The sequence below is a fragment of the Metopolophium dirhodum genome, chromosome 2, assembly GCF_019925205.1.
Source record: "Metopolophium dirhodum isolate CAU chromosome 2, ASM1992520v1, whole genome shotgun sequence".
NCBI lineage: Eukaryota > Metazoa > Arthropoda > Insecta > Hemiptera > Aphididae > Metopolophium > Metopolophium dirhodum.
Window position 1 is genome coordinate 18,003,369 of NC_083561.1, and position 19,330 is coordinate 18,022,698.

At 27.1% G+C, this 19,330-nt stretch overlaps 1 protein-coding gene across 3 annotated transcripts in view; it reads right to left on the minus strand.

Moving 5' to 3' along the window:
- The window catches only part of LOC132938978 (SCY1-like protein 2), a 215,919-nt gene that overhangs the window by 22,219 nt on the left and 174,370 nt on the right, over positions 1-19,330 (minus strand). For all 3 annotated transcript variants that reach the window (XM_061005962.1, XM_061005961.1, XM_061005960.1), the window contains exons 9-11: positions 15,429-15,574; positions 15,201-15,354; positions 1,395-1,644 (exon numbers count right to left, since the gene is read on the minus strand). In XM_061005962.1, the coding sequence (XP_060861945.1) occupies positions 1,395-1,644; positions 15,201-15,354; positions 15,429-15,574 (550 nt within the window). The remainder of the gene's footprint in view (positions 1-1,394; positions 1,645-15,200; positions 15,355-15,428; positions 15,575-19,330) is intronic.

Genomic DNA, 19,330 nt, shown 5'->3' on the forward strand with positions numbered 1-19,330 from the left:
TTTGTTTTAGCATTTACTTAACAACACAGCCCCGCAAAAAGAACAATACAATTTTCGAGATCATAGGATTTAGAACAAAATTACATAATATATATACGAAAAACATAATTTTTACCAGAATGTACAGAATTTACATGTGGAATATGAATAAGTATTATATTTGAAAATATAGGCGCAAGTAATCATGAAACTATTTACTTAGAATTATTAAAATTCGAATATCTAAGAGCAAAGTTGTTTAATTTTAATTTAAAATAGTTGTATACCAATAAAGTGTCATCATATCTGTGGGCCATATGGTACGAAAAAATTGGTGCAAAATTCTTATATTATATTATAAAGGATGTAACAAAAAGACCTGGAAATACATATTGATACTATAGTTAAGCGTACCTATGACAAAAATATTAAAATTATATGGATAAAAAATAATTTAAAAAATATACTTACGTCAGAAAATTCCCAAAAAGAATATTTAAAAAAAACGGTATTATGCTTCAAATTAAATTACTTAAAAAAAATATTAATATTTAGAAAAATTTTACATCTGAATTTTAGAAAAATGTTGATTGTAAAAACATTTATTAAAATATTTTACGAGCATTTTTCAATAGGAACTTGTAAAAATATAAAATGTTATCATTTTTCGTATTGACGAATAATCTTACTTCAAAAATGTTGTATTTTTAAAAAAATCATAAAAAGTTACTATACTTACCTATTTTGACTTAAATACATTTTTACTATCAAAATTTGTCAAAAAATTAAATTTAAAAATTTCCTATTTGAATTTATTTAAAAAAATTTTTATTTAATTTAATATTTTTTATTTTTAGAATTATAAATTAAAAAAAAATCATGCTGTACTTGTAGCGTAAGCCTCTATTAATTTTATGTAATATGTATAAAACATATTTTAATATGAACAAAACAAAATTTATTTCATCTGTCAGGTCTTTTTGCAGAAAACACCTTGTTTATAATTGTTATGAATTATAATAATATGTGAGTGGTCACGGTGCTGTATTGTATTAATTACTAACACAATTTTTCTGTTGGCTAACGTTTACGACAAATGCATGATATCTTTCCTCTCTTATATTGTTTAAGAACTTATGATATTTTGGTAACTATAATTATGTTCAGTCAAAGTTTATAATCCATAACAAACTAGACTAGAAAAATAGTTGCACCTCGACGGGGTGTTGTTGAATTGCCTATCTAACGCGCCGTGGGACCGAAATAATAAATTACGTTAATGAAAACATAATATTATTATTAAATATAAAATAGTAGTATATTGTATGAAATACAATAAACATAGTATTATTGAACGGTTATGATTTAGTTTAGATAATTAGGCAACGACAATAAAATTAATTTAGTTTTGTTACCTGCTATTCTTGCTATAACTTCGGGATCGGTCTGGTTTACTATCCAAATCAGTGGTAAGACGTCCTCGATAATTTGTTGTTTTTCAAGCCTATGTAATATGATTTCCAGACACGCCAATATGTTTAGGACAATTTTCAAATCGTTGGGATTGGTTTCGTACACCATTTTGAGTTTGGGCAGTACCATTCTTCTTATGGCTGTATCATCCATGTATTGTGAAACGTTGGTGACAGCCAATACAGCAGCACTCTATTACATAATAAATATACAATAGTTAAGCTATTAATGATAATATTAACGAGTATAAAATATAACTTTTAGGCATTGATTTAAAGCACAAATTACATCAAACCGATGATAATAGTTTTAATCATTACGAGATCAGAATCAAATATTCATAAACGTTGTATTTCTCATGAAATATAAAAATACGATTATTTTCAACGAAAATAATCATAAGTTGACTTGGTTGATTTAGTATTTATATTTTATAAAATCTTTATAAAGTACTTCAAACATTGTATTATTATTTAGAGTAATCTCGCCGATTGTTTCGTTTATATCTTATATAGCATGCCACTATTAAAGAAAATATATAAAAATGGAAACGTTTTCTTTAAAAATACTATTATAGTGATAAAATAATATTATATTCAAAATAATTAATATGAATAACATTTAAATATAGAAGTTAGAATAGTTTACGTTCTTGTGAGAACTATTATTTTACTATTACCGTGCACTGTATTTTCAAATGAGTATTAAAGTACACTTGAAACGTTACTCTTGAAAAAACAAATAGTAAAATAATATCTGATATAAAAATACTGAAATATAATGTTTGTTTAATATAATAATCAAATAAATCTAACTTTATTTTATTTAAAATAATATTATCTATACTTCTATATAACGGTACATAATATAAGATGATTGATAATAACTGAAATTGGGTCAAATTTTAAACTAGAAGGGTACTCGTTAGATTACCTTGTATTTTTACATTTAAAAATTATTATAAAAGTCCTCCCGTTTATGAAATAAAAACCTTCTAGAGTTAATAATAAAATAAATTGGATATTATAATATACATAATAAAAAGGTGGTTATTAAAAAGTTGTGCTACATTTTATTTATTTCAAAAACTTTAAATCACATAAAATGAAAGCCATGTAGATGAATTCAGTATAATATGATTCTGTTATTTGCATCTATTGTACTTTAAATAGAGATGCGAATGTTGACAAAAATTCAATCCTTATTTTCTAAAAAAGAAACCTTTAAATAATATGTTTGATTTCAATGGAGTACCTATGATGAAAATTTACTTAGATCCGAGTAAAAACAGAAAAATGAGCGATGACTGATATTGTGTTAATAATCACGTAAACATGTTTTAACGTAAATCAAACGTATAGGTAAAAAAAAATAAGATGTAGTTATAATATTAATAAGAATAATACATACATTTATAATATTTACAACGATAATCATATTTAAAACGAAAAAGTTAATACGTTTTAAGTATATTTTTGATAATAATTATTGATGCAGGAACTATTTGTTATTTCCCATAATGTTAATAAATAACACAAATTTACTTTTGAGAGAATTTTGAGGGAATGACATATCGATTATATATTTTATTGTTATTTGACTTTGTGTTTTACTTTCAAAATAAACAAAAAATGTTGTAAATTTAAATTATGTTTAAATTGTTTTGGTACAATATTTCGACAAATCGATATGTCATTCCCTTAAAAATATTATTCTCTATCTTTTTTGTAAAAGGTAATTTTACTCTAAGATTACTTAAAAACATTGAAAAAATGATTTTTCGTAAATGCGTTTTGTTTATGTTGCGCGTGGGCCAGAGAGAAAAAACAAATACTGCGCTGACATCCTCTTAATACGTCATATTAAATGAAATTTTTTTAATTTAAATAATTTAAATCTAAGATTATTATTTGTTATTAATGTGTGAATCATAATTTTCTATCACACCACCGATTTTATTCATAGACTAATATTATATTAAATCTCTGTTATGAAAAAAAAAAATATCACGTATTTAAAACATTATAATTTACTATCTATAACGAAGTAATTAGTATAATGTACTACTATACAGGATATGTAACAGGAAGACCTGGAAATAAAATAACGGTTGTTCTAATCAATATTAAAAAAAAAAAAATCCTTTATATATAATTTATAGGCTCTTGCTCTACAAGACTACACGTATAATATAATATTTTTTATTTTTATTTTAAATACCAAAAATAAAAATTCAAAATGGCTGCTATGCAAATCTGGTTTTTAGAAACATTTTGATTGCAAAGTCAACCATCGTTTACGGGAATTTTTGAATAAATACTTGTTAAAATTTAAATATTTTTAGAACGTTATTACAACCTTTTCAAATGAATGAGTCTTTGTTCAAAACATTTTAAAATTTTAAAAAATAATCTACTAGGCTATAATAAATATTATAATTATTATAATTTTTTTAAAAACTACACTTAAAAATTTGTTATTTTTATTATTTTTATTTTCAGAATGAATAAAAAATAAAATGTTTAATGTTACATAATACGTGTTGCACACGATTGAATAATTTATATAAAATTAAAAAATATTGATCAGAGTCAAAGTTATTTAATTTGTTAGATCTTTCTGTTACAACCTGTATATAATACTGTCCAATAGTTGTTTACGACTAGTTTCTTTAACCCTACGTTTTTATTTTACTTAGAACCTGCGTGTAGTCTTATTGCAAATGCATTTGCAGAAAAGTATAAAATACGTTTGGTATTGTATTAAACACCAGACAACGAAATAATAGTATCAGTGTTCACAGAGGTTTAGACATTACAGATTTCGTATGATATGCGGGAAATGTATCCAAGTTTTTTCTTCAGCTTGTGTCTATATTATAATGCTATAATAATACATCAATGCATAAATTATTAATGAAATATTAGCCACCAGGGCTTATCTTCGATGCCTTCAGTCGCCTTAAAGGTAAAAAAAAATATGTGCTTTGACAGTAGGTACACCGTTACAACCTTATGGCACGTGACCCCGTTTATGTACACAATTTAATGCACATTTTATCAACTTTAAATTCGATCGGATTGTATACATCACAATAAATTCATACTATAATGAACTATTATTATTATGGTTACGTAATATTACGATATCTTATATTATACCATGTGATTATCGCCTACTTTATAACGTGGTTAATATAGTAATATTGCTGAAAAATACGCATTTCTCCAATGACGCTCTCAATAGTAAATCGTGGTGATGCATAATAATTGTCTTGGAATCACCCGATGCATAGTAATAACGTGATGATTATCGGTTCTACACAGAGACATCAATAAATAAGAAAATAGTGTGCGTTCTTCTTGCAGAAATCCTTACACCATAATATTATTATGAACATACATTTTTTACCTTAGGTCACGACGATCACGTCATAATGTTTACTTGTTCTAAACACATATTGCGTACTATACATTATACCTATCTACGTCATTACATTATATAGGTGCCTCGTGCCTTAACATAGTAACAACATGTTGGACGTATTTATTTTACCTCTAAAAGGAAGTTATGCATTTTCGTAGTAATAAAATAAATTTCGGAATGAACAAATAAATACATTTTAGTCAAAAAATTAGACATTAGCTTATATTATATGGTTATTTATATTTTTTTTACTAAGTCATCAATGAACAGCAGATAGTGCAAATATGAATAGGAAAAGTAATGGTATTAATTAAATAATTTGGTGGTCAATAAGTTGGAAACAAAAATAATATCAACCAAGCAGCGTCTATTTAGTCAAACTAATATATACGATTCTGCAATTAATAATATTATGCATCTGTACTATTTAAGTAATTCTTGGACATAATAAAATATTATTTTATTTTTTAGTTACAATATACAAAAGGTTGTTTACAACTTACAGAGTATGCAATAAATATCAAAAGTGTCAAAAAAAGACTTTTCGACGATACCTATATTAATATTGATACAAAATTCAATTGTTGAATTTATGGACAATTAAAATATATATTTTGACGTTTAAAACAAAATCACAAAAATACAACTTCTAAATACATAGCTGGTATAATATTATACATTTTATATAGGTGCCACGTACCTTAATATAGTACCTAACAACATGTTGGATATATTTATTTTACCTCTATTTCATAATAAATACCTACACTGTAATAAACATACAATTTTATAACAGTTACGTTCAAATTAAGCCCATGTCAATTTTTAATTAAAAAATACCAAACTGTCTAAATAAAATGTTAGAAATTAAATTCTTTAAAAATTGTTATTTAAAAATATAATTATCAAATACATATTTTTGAAAGACAATTAATACGTCTCATTTAGAATGTGGTTTTTTATTTGTCATATTGGTAGATTATGTTACATAGTATAATGTCGTTGACTAAATAACACAAAATAATTATTTCACTTTTTGTCTATGAGATAATAATTATTTTTCTTAGTAATATCTAATCGATATCGGTAAGAAATGAATATGTGAAATACGTATATTATTAGGTTTGTGTATTATTTTTCGGGCGACACAAAAATAAACATCTGCACTATTTGTTCAATAAATCGGGTTAGTATTTTGGCACATTGTTTTGCATAAGGTAAATAATATCAATGAGCAGACGAACGTTAATTAATGTAACGAAGAACATTTATGTAGTCAACTCGATTTGTACAGATAACTGTAAGTGAATGTTGGTTGAACTTAAGACGTAATAGTATTATTAAATCGGCTTAAACTTCGGGTATAATGTCGCGAATTATTCACGGCTGTCTGATATAATATTATATTTCGAAGACTACCACAGCATAAATGCGTATTATTCTTTTATACTGATCGTTGATGCATGCCATGAATAACTTTAAACCTAAAATGTTATGCAGAACTCATGGTTGAGTTGTGAATATCGAACAACAATAACAATATTATGACTGAACGAAAGTTTGGCTTCGTCGCATTTAACTAATTTGTAGTGACTCTTAAGTCTTAGGTCAAAAAAATATAATTCGGCAGAGTCAATATTGTTATTTTGCTCACTGTCATGCGGGTGTGCCGCAAAAGGTCTCTTCAACCGCAATACATATAATAATTGTATGTCGTTGTCCTCGTAAAGTCTGGCAAATTGATTTTATAATTTATACGAAATTATGACATTGTTATAGTGCTGGGTCGGAGGATTTAATAATTTCATGTAATACAAAGGTATTTGCTTGGTTTCCTCGTCGGTTATATAGAAAACAGATTGAAGCGTACAGTGATACGCCTGGGTATGAGGCCCTGCTGTTGGTGAAAATCCCCCAGGGCTCTGGAAAACGTGGATTGAACAAACAAATGCTCAAACACGGTGTTCGCCAAATCACGGTGACGTAGAAGAGTATTTTTTTTTCTCTTATTTGTCGTTTTATTTGAAATAGGCAATTATATATACATATATTATGCCACTACGATTCGTTTAAGCACTTTATATTACGGTTCTCTACACAAATAAACGCCACTGAAAATCACTTAAAGGACAATATTATAATAATACCTATAGTATAGTCATTAATAATTTTAGATTCGGAGGTGACGTGCCTACTATTATAGGTATTAATGTATTATTATAATGATATAATATTATTGTTACCTATTATATTTTTTTTTATTGTTGTAGGTATGTTATCATAATTTTTCGGATAGAAAAAGTCGCCCGATGGTTCAATATAATATTATAGCACTATAAATCGACGAAAAACCGAATATACATAATATACCTGAGTGGATGATAAAATTTAATTTGTCATTTAAAATATATTTTAGGTAATGAAATTAATTTGTCAATTTTATACTAAGTAATGTTCTAAACGATCAACTTTGACGTTTAACATTTCAGTGGTAGTATATTAAATTGTTTTTAGGTAATATCGTCGTGTTAACGTATTACAATTAATACGCAGGTATAATGTTATGATAATATTATCATAATAATAATATATTCAACAAATGAAACATTTAGATATTCTATATACCTATAATATCTATATATATTTAGTATTTAATGTTGTTTCTGGTTAACCATGCAAAAATTAATTACTATTTTAAACGTTTCTTGAAATTTGATAGTCTGAATTATAATAAGTTGGCAGTTTGTTTCGTGTTAAAGATACATTCATTACTTGCATTATAGTAATCTGATTTTTAAACGAGTTTTCACGGAAATTTGTAGAAGCTTTAAATAATAGATAGCTTCTATACATAATATATTTATTTAATAAATTGCATTTTTTTGAGCTACGTAACATTTTTTTTAGTGTAGGCTGGTGGACTATTTAGTGAGTTATGCAAAAATCTTAAACAATTATTAGGTACAATATCTATTCGCTATAATATTATACATTTTAACCCAGGAAGTAGGCACTTTAGCATTTGAGCAGCACTATTTGAGCCAGTTCATAAATTAAGTAAGTACATTTGTCGAATGGACTTTATAAAATGTTGCTATTAGAATATAAAACTATATAATGGTACTAGGTATTCAAACAGTAACATAACAATAATATAACAATAATATATTACTATCGTATATTATATTGGGCCTGAAGTTGAATGGAAAATGCAACATTTTTTGGGGAGCCTCGGGCAATGCTTTTCAAGTTCAAACTCCGTTTGATACATATTCTGATGATTGAAAAGTAAAACTTTTATTTTGCATTTTTTTTTTATAATATTTAGGTAATTTATAATTAATTTGTAGTGCATTTTATATTTATACATTAGATAATTAACTTTAATTGGTAATTCAAGAAATTTCGTTTCGACCGTTTATCATTTCAAGTGCGATTAACGGCTGTTGTGCATCCGGGACTCAAACCAGTAACAACTATTTGGTGAGTTGGAGTTTCACCGTAATCGCATTTATTTCGTTAAGTTCTTATTTTAATCTGCTGAAGAATTGTTAAAACAATTTTTGGGTTATTTTTTAAGGACAGTATTTTGGTTAAAATGCATTTTTTTCTATTTTTTAGAGCATTTTTGGAAAGTTTTTAGGGAATTTAAATCCGGACCCTAATTACGATACAGTATGCGTTATGCGAAAATATGTTCAGCACACGATAATATTATTTTGTTAATAAAAAAATAAATTATATAATATCCTTTGAAATACTGCCTGACAAACCGTTTTTTTTTCAGAATTTTATTTGCAATGGTATAATACCGTTGAATTACGATTTAACACTTTCAATGACAGTGACCTATTTATTATACTCAATGGATGGCGGACACTCAAAACCTACTCTAAAGCCGTGGGTTTTCCATTTTTTTTTTTTTGCTTATTAAAATGCACAAATATAGACAATACATAGATAATAGAACATTGGCTTAAGTGGAAATAATAATTCCTGTTAATTGGTGAAGTTTAATTGACAGTGTTTTTAATAGTGTTAGTTATTTCGTGCAATGTCACGCGTATTGTTAGTTGCACCATTTGTAACATCGTTTATCCATTTTATAAAATCGTTTTGGAACCTATAATATGGCTTTTTACATTTATCGGTTACATGGGTTGACACGATCATTACGATACTTTCAGTTTTTTTGTTGACAGCGATAATAACTGCTCTAGATAGAACGTATTATTTGACATTTATATCGAATTTGACAATAAAAAGTCGAACCGTGCTTTAACAATTATCAACGTCTTCAATAATATAATATTACGAGTATTTGGTCTTAGAGTAATATCATCAAAGATATATTTAATACTTAATTATTATTTAACGCAATTAAAACGTATTCCTGAACTAACATTAGATTATTATAATTTTTTTAATTTTTAAATTCAATTTGTTTGATCAATATTCTTATATTTGATATGTATAAAATAACTAAAAAACATAGGTTTTATATAAAAAAAAAAAAACAATGTATGTATCAGTCATGAAAATGCATTATTTTGTATTTGTGCGTCGGAGGAAACAATGTTTTTTTTTCATTTATTGATTGAACTGGTAAATATTTTTACTTTGTAGAATTTACTAATAAAATGCTGGTTATTTTTTTTCCATCAATTGATATCAATTTAAAGTGAAAAATATATTTAGTCATAGTTCGATGTATTTTCATTATATGTATATATTATTATTATAATTAAAATATTTACATTATGATATGAATTATGTTAGACGTAGTTGCCCCCCTCGAACTTTATCTGATAGATTAAAAAATGTGCAAATATTCTAAAAATGTATTTTAAATAATTTTAAACTGGTTAATTTGGTTAGAGAATTCGATAATCAATATTTTTTTTATTTGTTCGTTAATATAACAAATTTTTTAAATCCAGAAACAAAATTATGGGTTTGCAACACATATATTGGCTCACTTTTCAAATCTGTCGTCAAATTCAGGGTGCCAACTTCACGGACATGGAATAGCTTACATTTTATATAAAATAGCTTCTATAAAAAAAAAGTACCTATTTGGGTTATTTAATATTTTTTAATTAGTGAAATTTTTTGTTTCACCTTTTTTTTGAATGATAAGCCAAGTTTTTGTGCTTAGTTGATAAAAAAGATGTGGTTACACATAATATAGTATATTCTTCTAAAAAAAAAAAACGTATACCTATATAATATTGTTAATAATGGATACAAATAAAACAAACAATTAAATACAAATTAATATTATCTATAATAAATTATGATAAATATATTAACAATGAAATCAATATTAAAATATATCTAAATTAATATTCCACAAAAACATAATATACAATATACATATTATATTGTTAATATTTTTTTTTTTTTTTATTGATTCTTAAGCCCGGCATCTATGGCTATTAGCTGGTTAGTAGGGTTGTATTGTGGTGGTGGTAGGGTTTTGAAGTGGTGGGTTTTTATACGTGAGTGTTTGTGTTTGACAGAATTTTTGATTGGGCACCCATAGGTATCTACCATGCCCGGGTGGGGGATAGCGACACTTACTCTCCGGACACCATGTCTTGCCCGAAGAAAAATGCCGCCCGTGACCAAGGAATCGAACCGGCGCCGGCTGCGTCGCAACCGACGCCTTAGACCGCTCGGCCACTCCGTCCCTCTATAATTAAAATGATAAATGTTTTTTTTTAATAATAATTAATCAATTTTATCGAATTTTAAGTACTTTTCTTTGTTTATTTTTACATTATCTTTCTTATATTGTAAAAATATATTAGTCTGAAATCTGAATGTAATATTAGTTATTAGAACACAAATTATTTATAATATTATTATAGTCAACACTAAACTATGCTAAACAGAATACCTACAATTATTAAGAATTATTAAAATTTCTCACAACTGAATGAGTTCAACAACAAAGAAAAAATAATGAAAAGCCAGACAGAATACCGAGACCAGATATTAGGAACTCGTCTCGATCTGCTGACCACTTCAAAATGAACTACTCATTGAAATATCCTTAATGTTTAATTAAATAATAAATCTCAGCAATGTAAAAATTCCTTAAAGTTATTCTATTTTATTACCTTAGGTGTGTATTTAATCAAACGGCGTTCGTGTTGTTTTATACATAACTAAAATTATTTAAAATACCAATTAATTAAACTTTGATTCTAAACACAACGAATTCAATTTAGTCATTCAAACTATTCAAGTATTTGTCAATTCATACGAATTCATTAATCGGCAAAAAAGGGGAATGCAAATACCCCAGACGTAGGTACGCCGGATGTACCTACTCACTCTATGCTGCTCTGGTAAAACATATCCCCGACAAAATAACACATAAATGAACCGTTCTGTAACCATATATTATACACATTCTAAAGAATCTTCCCGTTTGTATGCATTTACAATGCGAAAGAATTCAAAATGAGGAATTGGGCAAGAGGCAAGACGTTTTATGAAGTGTTATTAAACCTCTGCATACAATAATTCGTCATAACAACGATACCCGTTTGGGTATGCCATAATGTGCGAACCAAAATGATTAAAAATTTACAAACTATAATGATTCTAAGCATTATTTTGGTATTTGTAATATTATAATATTATTTATACCCACATTAATTCAATGGGTTTTTGTTTCAATAATTTAAATATGTGAAAACGACAATATAGGTAGGTATTTCGCGTATTTAATTGTAAGTATCGATTTCCATATACCTGCACTGTCTGAAGTATGAACGGTGTCTAGAAAGTTGTTTAGGAACTTTTTAATTGGTGGAGGAGAGTGTTTTGTGTACGTTATAATAATATGTTATTCGGATAAGATAATATTACGATGGATAAAGAATAATTAATTATTTAATGTAGGCATAGGTACTAATAAAACATGTTATTGGTTGTTTTTGTATTGTATGAAACGTGATCCCAACTACCAATTTAGGATTAAAATCCTTCTTGGGACGAGTTATAATTAATATATATTTATCGCATACTATTTTATGCCACAGATTTGATTAAACCTGATCTGCATTTACAAACAATGCACGATAGTGGATGAAGACAAGTCATTATTTTTCAGTTATTTATACCATCATGTTCTCTCTTTAATAACCATAAGCGAACTAATTCATTTTGAATGGTTTTGAAATACCATATTATTATTATTATAATCACCCGCTAATCACTATCGTCTCTTGTACCATCTCTCACAAAAAACGACTATAATCACAAATACAATGTAATTAAAAATAATTTCTTAATCTCGGGTTGGTATTAATAAAAACATGTATTTTTTAATCCTGGAATTATACGTTGACTCCAATTTCAGTTTAAAAAAAAACTGAATATTTTTTATATGTAACTTGATGCGTAACCCAAAGTGTTGTTCTTTGATAATTTGACACCGACATATTTTTTGACCAGCAAAGTGTTTATCAAACAAACAACAGTGAACAGAATTTATTAAATTTTCCTTTTAAGTGATCATAAATAGGTTTATCGAAGTATTGAACTACACAGCACGTACACTAAACTAACATTGAAATTGATATTTAACATATTCCACTTTAAATTAGTTTTAATGTAGAAATAAATATTGCCCTAAGTATAATTTGGTACCCATATCATGGTAAACATAATCAAGTTATCCTTTTTGGCCTAGAACATTTCAATCAAAATGTGTGCTATCCTTGTACGAAATCAGCGTTTAATAATATACTATAATTATAATAGATTTAAGATGCATTTAAGTAAATTTTTTTTTATTATTATTTAGAATTTAAAAATATTATGTATTTCAATTAAAACCAACCGTGTATCTTCAATACATTAATATTATTCGTATATAATAGCGTTATAAACAATGCAAACTCAATTAGTTTTCCTATCCACGTGCTTCTTAATTAACTGGTATTTAAAGTTGCATTTTGAATTAATACATTTCTCGTTTAATTTAATTCGGTTTGATAAAGCTTGTTAGGGTGTGGTGGTTTCTAAACAAGTGAAAAATATTATAGTAATATGTTTGTGTTCAATTCAAAAATCGAATAATTTTAAATTGTCATAAAATATTCAATGCAATAATACACATTTAGTTTTTCATTATTTTAAAACTAGATACGTCTTATAGTCACTTAGGTTCCACTATACCTACCGGTTTTGTGATATTCATTTTGAAATATTTTGAAATATTAGACTATGAGAAAAATGTTTTAATTTAATCAAATTCTTTTGAATTATCAATGAATATTAAAATTGTAGGCGGGCTTTGTCTAGAACGGCGAATCGCGTACAAAATGAAGCCAGGTATTATTTTCTAAAAATTGCTTTGAGCTAGAACGCAATACATGCACATGTGCCTTGTTGGCCATGCTTTCCATTAGTAAGTTTCGAGTTGACGGGAGGGGGAGAGAGAGTAGGTATCCAACAGAATTGTCATCTCATGCGCTAATTAAATTTCTGTATTTGAACTTTGTTATACTTGGATAGATAATATTATCAATAAACGACTAACTATGTTGGTTTTTATTTTATGATACAAATATTGGAAAAAAAAATGTTTAAACCAGAGACTGGTTGCCAAAAGCTGGCATGATGATTATTATGATGCAAGCTTATCTGGTGTGCGAATAAAAGTCGACAAATCGTATACCTAAATAGTTTGAACATTATACCACATCTATAGAATAGTATAAAAAAAGTTTAGAAAACAAAACAAAGTACCTATTTAGGTAGTAAAATAATTTTTAATTAGTGACATTTTTCGTTTTACATTTTAGATTCTGAATGTATTGATTTTACAATGATGTGTGTTTTTTTTTAATTTTAATTTTTGTTATCACTGTTTGGGGCAGTAATATACTGCTTCGATTTTCTTTAACAGTATCTTGGTGAATATTGATTGTTGAAGATGGATGGTTAGTGTGGGGGGGAGGTGTCAAAACCCCCACGGGTATAGGTCGAGTTGAACCATTGTAAGGGACTCCAATTTTTTTTCAAGTATGGGAGTCCCTTTTTTTATTTTTCCAACTCGATCATTCCATACAGTATAAGAATTGAATTTTTAATGTTGAAATTAGATTTTCAAAATGTGTTATTATATCTAAAATGATATTGTATGATATTGTCAATACGTGGACCCTAAAAATTCCAAATGCAATTACTTCTAGTTTCAATTTTAAATTATTATTCTTCGTGTGTTTAAACAACTCAGCATTCATTTTATTAAAATTAAAAATCGGAAAAAATAATAAATGATTAGAATAACAAATTAGGTAAGTAAGTAATAATATTATTATTTGTTGTTCTTTATAATAAGTCTGACTAAAATATCTTAGTTAAAATGTTTTTTTTTTAAATAAGCTATTTCAAATATATTTTGTAAAATTAGGCTAAATTATTTAATCTTATTTATCTTTTTCATAATGATTGAGCAGGTTCAATTAATTTTGCTCAAATCGTATAAAACAAAAATTTGTTAAATATTTCGTGTGATAATACATTTTTACGACTTAGGTATTTAAAAACTATAACATTCAAAATTTAAAATATACCTTTATAGTATTATGTAAATTTATATACATAAAAGTCATGTTTGATTTATTATTAACATTTCATAGTCTTATTTTCATTATAATAACTGTTTTTGAAAGAAAAATTTACATGATAATGATAATAATACGTATAAAATTAGAATTATTTAAATAGATTTAAATGTTAAACTTTAAATACCTACGTAAATAAGATGTTTCTTAAAAAATTATTGCCTAAATTCAGTTTTAAATAGATTTAATAGATTAATTAGTAATATAAAATAATAATTTATGTTCAACAAATCTCAAAATATATTTTTAAATTTGTATACTAATGTAATTTTATTTTGCGATTTTGTGAAAATAATATTTATTGTAACTTAATGATAAATCTTTTCAACGTGGTTCTAAATAAAACAAACCCCTTTTATGTTACGTGAAGCGTTTAGTTAGTTTATTCAGTACTTAATTTATGGTAACAATTAGTATTTATGTGTTAGTGAAACAAAAACCTCTCAGTATAAACAATTAATACATAAACAAATAACCGCATGGGTTAAAATAATTTTATTTTTACCGTTAGCTATACCATAACATTATAATAAATTAAATTTGTTTTTGAATACCTAATTAGTTGGCTAAGCGTTTATTGAAATAGTGTTTAAATAATAATATTAAACATCCTATGTATTAATTTAAGTAACAACCAGGGTTATTAAAATAACCACAATAATTACAACTTACCTGTACTTCTATGTCTGAAAAGTCAAATGCTGTGTACAATAAAGGAAGTACTTCTTTTCTGATGTCGTCTCTTGGCGTCTTTTCTAATATCACATGTAAGTTTTCCAATAGTATCACTTGCACAGGAACATGTTTTGGACCATTAAATATTTTACTAAAAATAATAGGTAAATTAAAAAAAAATTAAATATATTACTGAACTATAACAGTTATTAACTTAATATGTACCTCATAGCAGGTAACATGAGTGTTTCGTAGTCCTCAAGAGTGGACTCTTGTATTAAGAATATTACTGGATGTAGGACTGCTGCTGATACGTCTGGTTTTAACATTTCGTGTTGCAAAAACGGCCAAACTCTTTGGTACCAAATTTTCTGTAAACGAAAAAATATCATAATTTTAGGTATGTATCTATATTTAAATTAACTATTTTTTTTATAAAGTGAGTATAAACTACAATTTATTTTAATGGAAGGAATGTTCAAACTTCTCTGATAAATTAATTATTTCGATATTTAAAGTGAAATTTTTAAGGGATACAAATATTAAGTGTTGCAGAGAAAAAATAAAGGAAAAATACATTATACGAACACGTTTTCTGTAATATTTGGCACTCATCTTACTTCGTGAACCTATTTACATTACACTGTGTAATTTAACTACAAATGTAGCTACCTATGGATCCCAAACAATATGGCATCAATTAACAACACATAAAATTAAAATACTATCCGTGTTAAGTATAGTTTATATAGCTAATATAAAACGTATAAATCAATTTCACAGTTCTTATTAATTAAAGTTAGCATTTGTAATCGCCATGTGAGTAATCTGAATATTTTGTATTAAACCGTCAAGTTTTTAAACCAAAATCACTTATTTAAATACTTGTCTCAAAATTCTTGACGAAGAATTAATTTTTTTATACATTTTTGTAGTATTTTATTTAAGGATAAAAGTATTGGTGAGATAATAATAGCACATATTTTCTGGAGTTCCTTAATAAACATAAACACGTTTTAATTCTCGTAGGCAACATCCGTTCATATCACAATATTCGAAGCTCTATTATTTATTGTAATAATGTTTACTTATCAAACTATTCTACTCCAATATTAAATTCTTCACAAGGACAACCTGAAACATATATGTTACAAGCTAAACCGGATTTTTTATAATCTGATTTTTATGTCTGCTATGACTGCTATGACAACTATGGCCATTAGCTGTTTGTTTTTGTTTGTAGGGGAGGAATTGTAGGTTAGTAAACACGTGTGTTTTGGTTTGACAGATTTTTTAGTGGGCACTTGTAGGTATCTGCCATGACCGGGTGGAGGATGGCGGCACTTCTCTCTGGACACCGTGACTTGCCCGAAGAAAAGTGCCACCCGCTGCCAGGTTCGAACCGACGCCGGTGTGCGTTGCAACCGACGCCTTAATCCACTCAGCCACTCCGTCCCCCAGTATTATTATTATTATTTGTTAGTGGTTTAAGGTCTTATTTAGTTTTAATAATAATAATAATAATTATTATTATTATTAATGCGAAAATTCCGTGTATTTTAGTACAGAATGTATCAAGTTCAAACCGCGGTTTCGGTGGACCAATTTTTGCAATTTTTGATACTTTAGAGTTTACTTATGCATCACGTGGGGTCCGTGATATACCGTAGGTAGATTTTCTTCCTGATAATAATATACTGCTCGCATAATCACAAAAGCCTAGAAGTCATGAAAGTTATGGAGAATATATTATATCGTTTTCTTTGTTTGTCTTTGTTTGATTACCATCGAAAGCACAAGATCTAAAACCTATAAATAGTTATTTCGATGGAAATATTATCATTTCAGCAAATTTGGACGACGGTCGCCGATTGAGTGAAAAACTACAGTTTCAATCATAACTCATAACGTTATCACTTGGTGGATGGAGGGGGCGGGGAGAATAATCTGCGTATTAAAGGCTCTATTGAAACTGGGTCCACGACTATATATTATGCCGTGCTGCCGTGTCATCGTTAGTCACTGCACGCCATCATAATTGTTTACATATTTTAATATTGTATTGTTGTAGAAGCTCAGAATATGTCCTCTCGAACTGCTACTGATGTTATTATGAATACAATATTACTGTATATGTCCTGATAAAAACAAGACGAACATGTCACAGCTCGAAGCGCAGCGAAAATACACAACCAATAATAATAACTGTCGTGAGTCACATAAAACATGGATGACGTCAGTCACATCAAGAGCGTTCTCACACGTTTATAAATCACAAATCAAGAAATGTGTTGGATTTGGTTTCAACTCTAAGCATTTGCTAATAAACCCTGCACCAACAGTAGGACCATTCAACGGCCACATAGTACAGATTTGTCTTAAGCATTATATAAGTTATTTCCGTTGTGACTTGTGAATGCGTCAGGTATCATAAACACCCACTGCACTAATATGTTATCCTTTTCGGAGTATAAGATCAATATTTATAATTAAAATTATGTAAAATGTATTGTCAAATAATAACTAAGTGATTTCTATATATGAGTTTTGTACTTTAAATTGTTAAATATAAAAAGAACAGTACTCATAATATAGAACTGTGTGTTTTGTATAGCAAATACATCAGACCATAGTTAATCGTAATTATTGTTATCTAAATTGTGTGCATATATTTTAATGAAGCTGATAGTGATTCATTATTGGATAGACTGATCTACAAATCTCCAGTATACGTTCCAAATTCAAATTCAATATTCAATAAAAAAAAAAAACAAAATAATAATAATTAAACGAACTTGCATGCAACCTATAGCCAAAAACGACCCACCAAAAAGAACGACGTAATGAGCCAGTTCGAGTAGACACTGAATAAAATAAAAAATATTATAGGTATAACAGTTTGATTGACTTCAGATTTAGCTACCTATCACCCCACCTCACCGCTATGATGTATATTTAAGTGCAACATTTATATAATTTATTAATAAAAACATTAGGGCATAGATGCTGTCGAGCTTACTAGCTGTACTTTTTTCATCAGCGTTGAAGTATGTATTTGGTTCAATTTCATTTAAATGGTATGAATACGGAATAATATAGATCAAATTATAAAAAATAATAATAATAAAATATAAAAATATATGAAATTGTGTGATCACTCCCAAGGGTCACACATTTTTTTTGTTTTGTATTGTACATGGTGAGAAACACTAGATAAAAAAACAAAAATATAGGTATAATGTAAAATTTCAAAACTTTTCATTTCCATTTCCTATCGATCATTTTATGAAATATATTTTACCACTAATTAAACGACCACGAGAAATGTTTTTTTAAACAACTATATTTTATTTTGTCTTTAAAGACATTATTATCCATAGTTATTTTATGGTATTCTTCGATTACATTTTCCTGTTATTAATTAGTCAAGAGGAATGAATAAAGAGCGGACAGATTACATCAGGACTGGTTACCTACTAACACAGTAACACTCATTGAGCTTAGGTCATTAGCTCAGGCTACTTATTGTTACCCAAGTTATTGATATCATTTTTGTGTCATCGTTTTATTAAGAAGTAATATCAAAATCTAATTGTATAGAACGTTTCAAGACTTTTACCGGTAATTAAAACAATTTGATGATAAATTGTCAACAAATACAAAAAAGGTGGAAGGTAGGTCCACTCTGCTCTGCTGTACAGTAGCTGTCGAGTGTACCCTCATCATAGAATAAATCACTGTAATGGATGTGTTAAGTTTGAATTAAATGATAAATAGAGCCAAAGCGGTTTCTTAGTGTTCACTGTACATTACCAAGTATATATTTGTAGGATATATTTATTATTTATTTATTAACATTTTTCATAAATATTTAAAGAAAAAAAAACTTAAAAACATTTAAAATGCCAAATGTCTATCAATGTCTTAAAAAGTATCCAAATATTTTTATAACTATACTTTATATATAAAATGCTAACATAAACATTTGGTCAAAATTGTAAGTATCTACCGTTATTTATCCATACGAATAACCATAACATATTAAAATTGTTATTAAATACTAGGTAATCAATTAGATGAAACGTTATTATTAATGAACTTTACAATTTTCATCAAAAATTAATTGT